General features: G+C 43.0%; 1 protein-coding gene across 1 annotated transcript in view; it reads left to right on the forward strand.

Annotated features, from left to right (window-relative positions):
- The window catches only part of ENPEP (glutamyl aminopeptidase (aminopeptidase A)), a 67,719-nt gene extending 65,935 nt beyond the window's left edge, over positions 1-1,784 (forward strand). The window contains exon 22 of the mRNA XM_004686477.2: positions 1,592-1,784. Within this exon, the coding sequence (XP_004686534.1) occupies positions 1,592-1,732 (141 nt within the window). The 3' untranslated portion in view covers positions 1,733-1,784. The remainder of the gene's footprint in view (positions 1-1,591) is intronic.
- The last annotated feature ends 359 nt before the right edge of the window (positions 1,785-2,143 follow it).

Genomic DNA, 2,143 nt, shown 5'->3' on the forward strand with positions numbered 1-2,143 from the left:
AGAGATGCGGAGGGTGAGAGGATTCACCAGGGACAGAGTGGGGAGCAGAACAGGCAGATCGACGAAGTACACTGCTGAGGGGAGCAGCGGGCTGGTCAGGAGAGGTCTGCCGTGCCATGTGGTCAACTCCGGGGCAGGCGGGGATCGAACTCAAGCGGAAGTGGCTTTAGCTTCTTAATGCTGTGCTTTAACCCGCTGCGCCACCAGAGAGGGCCACATCTATTTTTTAAATTGAAAGAATTTTCAGATAACCAAGAAACAAACTATTTATATTGATCTTATTTAATTACTTTCTTACTTGTGGATAGTGTTTGACTTCTCCCCTCAGATCTCCCCTAGGGAGGCCCCTTAGGTCTCCTGCCAAACACAGCGCCCATGACCCATCCCCACAGTCTCTGGTGCTCCTTCTTTTCCTCCCTATTTTGGTCCCTCTCCCTCCCTCACACCCCCCACCCCCCCCCATGCCTCAGAGCTATGGTCTCCCCACAAGTTTTGTCTTCCCTCCTCCTTTGTTTGGAAGAAACAAAAGCAGAGAAAGGAGAGGTCATGAGGGCTGCAGAAGACCCTTCCACCTGCCATAGCAGGTGACCCCTTACCTGGTCAGTGTTACCCTCCAGGACCTTGGTCAAGGTTTCATTCCCTTCAGAATTCATAGTTTTGGAATTTTCAAAACTCAAAATCTTCATATTTCAAATATCTCAGTTCCTGGGGGAATGGTGTTGGTATGAGTGGGGATCTCTGTTCATGCTGGACAAAGAAATAGGGTTGTGTGACTTTTCACTGTCTGTGTACTGGCTTTTAGAATGTTAACATTCTTCTGTGCGTTGGAAAATAATTTCTATTTCTAGTTAAATTTTCTGGTTTTCTAATTAGCAAGTAATATGACCTGATTTTGAAAGGATTTTACTTTTTATGGATTTTTAAATATTGTACTACTTTTTATTGAGGTAGCATTGGCTTACAGCAGCACGTATGATTGGCGGGAGTAGGCTCCCACCTTTTCAGATGTATGTCGCCAACCACATCCACCACTAAGGTGCCATAGTCCACCACAGGCCACGGGACCCATCCCTGCCTTGCTCTTCACCCCTGCTTCCCTCTGGCAGCCTCAGTTCACCTTTCCTCTTTGTGTGTATATACAAACATACACACACACAAAGCATATATATATATATAAAGTATATATAAAGTTTCCACAGAGATTGTTATGAGTTCTAAATCAGAGAGCTCCAATTATATTAAAATCCTGCAGACACCAGGAGTCAGCAAAGCCATCCTTCCACAGACCAGTTTTCCCAGGGAAAGCTGTGGGGAATGCATAGTGGCAGGTCAGCCACCGGTGCTGCTGTCCTCCTTCCCCAGGCCATCAGACTCCCCTGGCCTTGCTGGGCTGCTGGGCAGTCCAAAGCCATGGTGATGCTTGTTAGCATGAGCCAGGGACTCTGTCTCAGCATAGCGCCAGGAGATTCATCTCCGTGTTCGTAATGATACGGCATTTTCAGCAAAGAAGAGAACAAACCCAGTGTGTAAGTGAAACTCTTGAAGGATAGTTGAACTTAAAATGACTCAGTTATTTCTCTCTCTTTTATAGATGGAAAGCTTTTTTAAAAGATATCCAGAAGCTGGAGCAGGAGAAACACCAAGACAGCAAGTGTTGGAAACCGTGAAAAACAATATTGCATGGCTTAAACAAAACAGGGACAGCATTGCAAAGTGGTTTGAAAGTGTGTAGTAGGAATAACTGATGTGTTCAGATAGCGTAGTTTCACTGTGTGAATGTTGCTTCTCCTGTTAAGCATTTAGTGACCTAATTTATAAGCACTATGGTGGGAACTTTATGCAGATACTGCTTTTACTGAGTATTGTGTTTTATATCTTGCAAAACTTTCAAATTGCTCCTCTTTGTTTATGAAGATGCTGATAGAATAGTTAATGGACTCAGGGATTTTTCAAAGTGCACTTCACAGGAGATTTTGTTTTTTTACACATTGAAGACAATTTAATAGCTATTTTAGTATCTTTAAATATCATTCTTTGTATCTTAAATCTAGGAAAATAGAACAATTTGGTTGTAGCTTTACATTTTTAGTGCTAAAGAAACTCCCCTTAATCTTCTCTCTTGATTGATTTTTAAAGTTTAAAT

The sequence above is a fragment of the Condylura cristata genome, unplaced genomic scaffold, assembly GCF_000260355.1.
Source record: "Condylura cristata isolate star-nosed mole 26May11 unplaced genomic scaffold, ConCri1.0 scaffold00021, whole genome shotgun sequence".
In the NCBI taxonomy this organism is placed as follows: domain Eukaryota; kingdom Metazoa; phylum Chordata; class Mammalia; order Eulipotyphla; family Talpidae; genus Condylura; species Condylura cristata.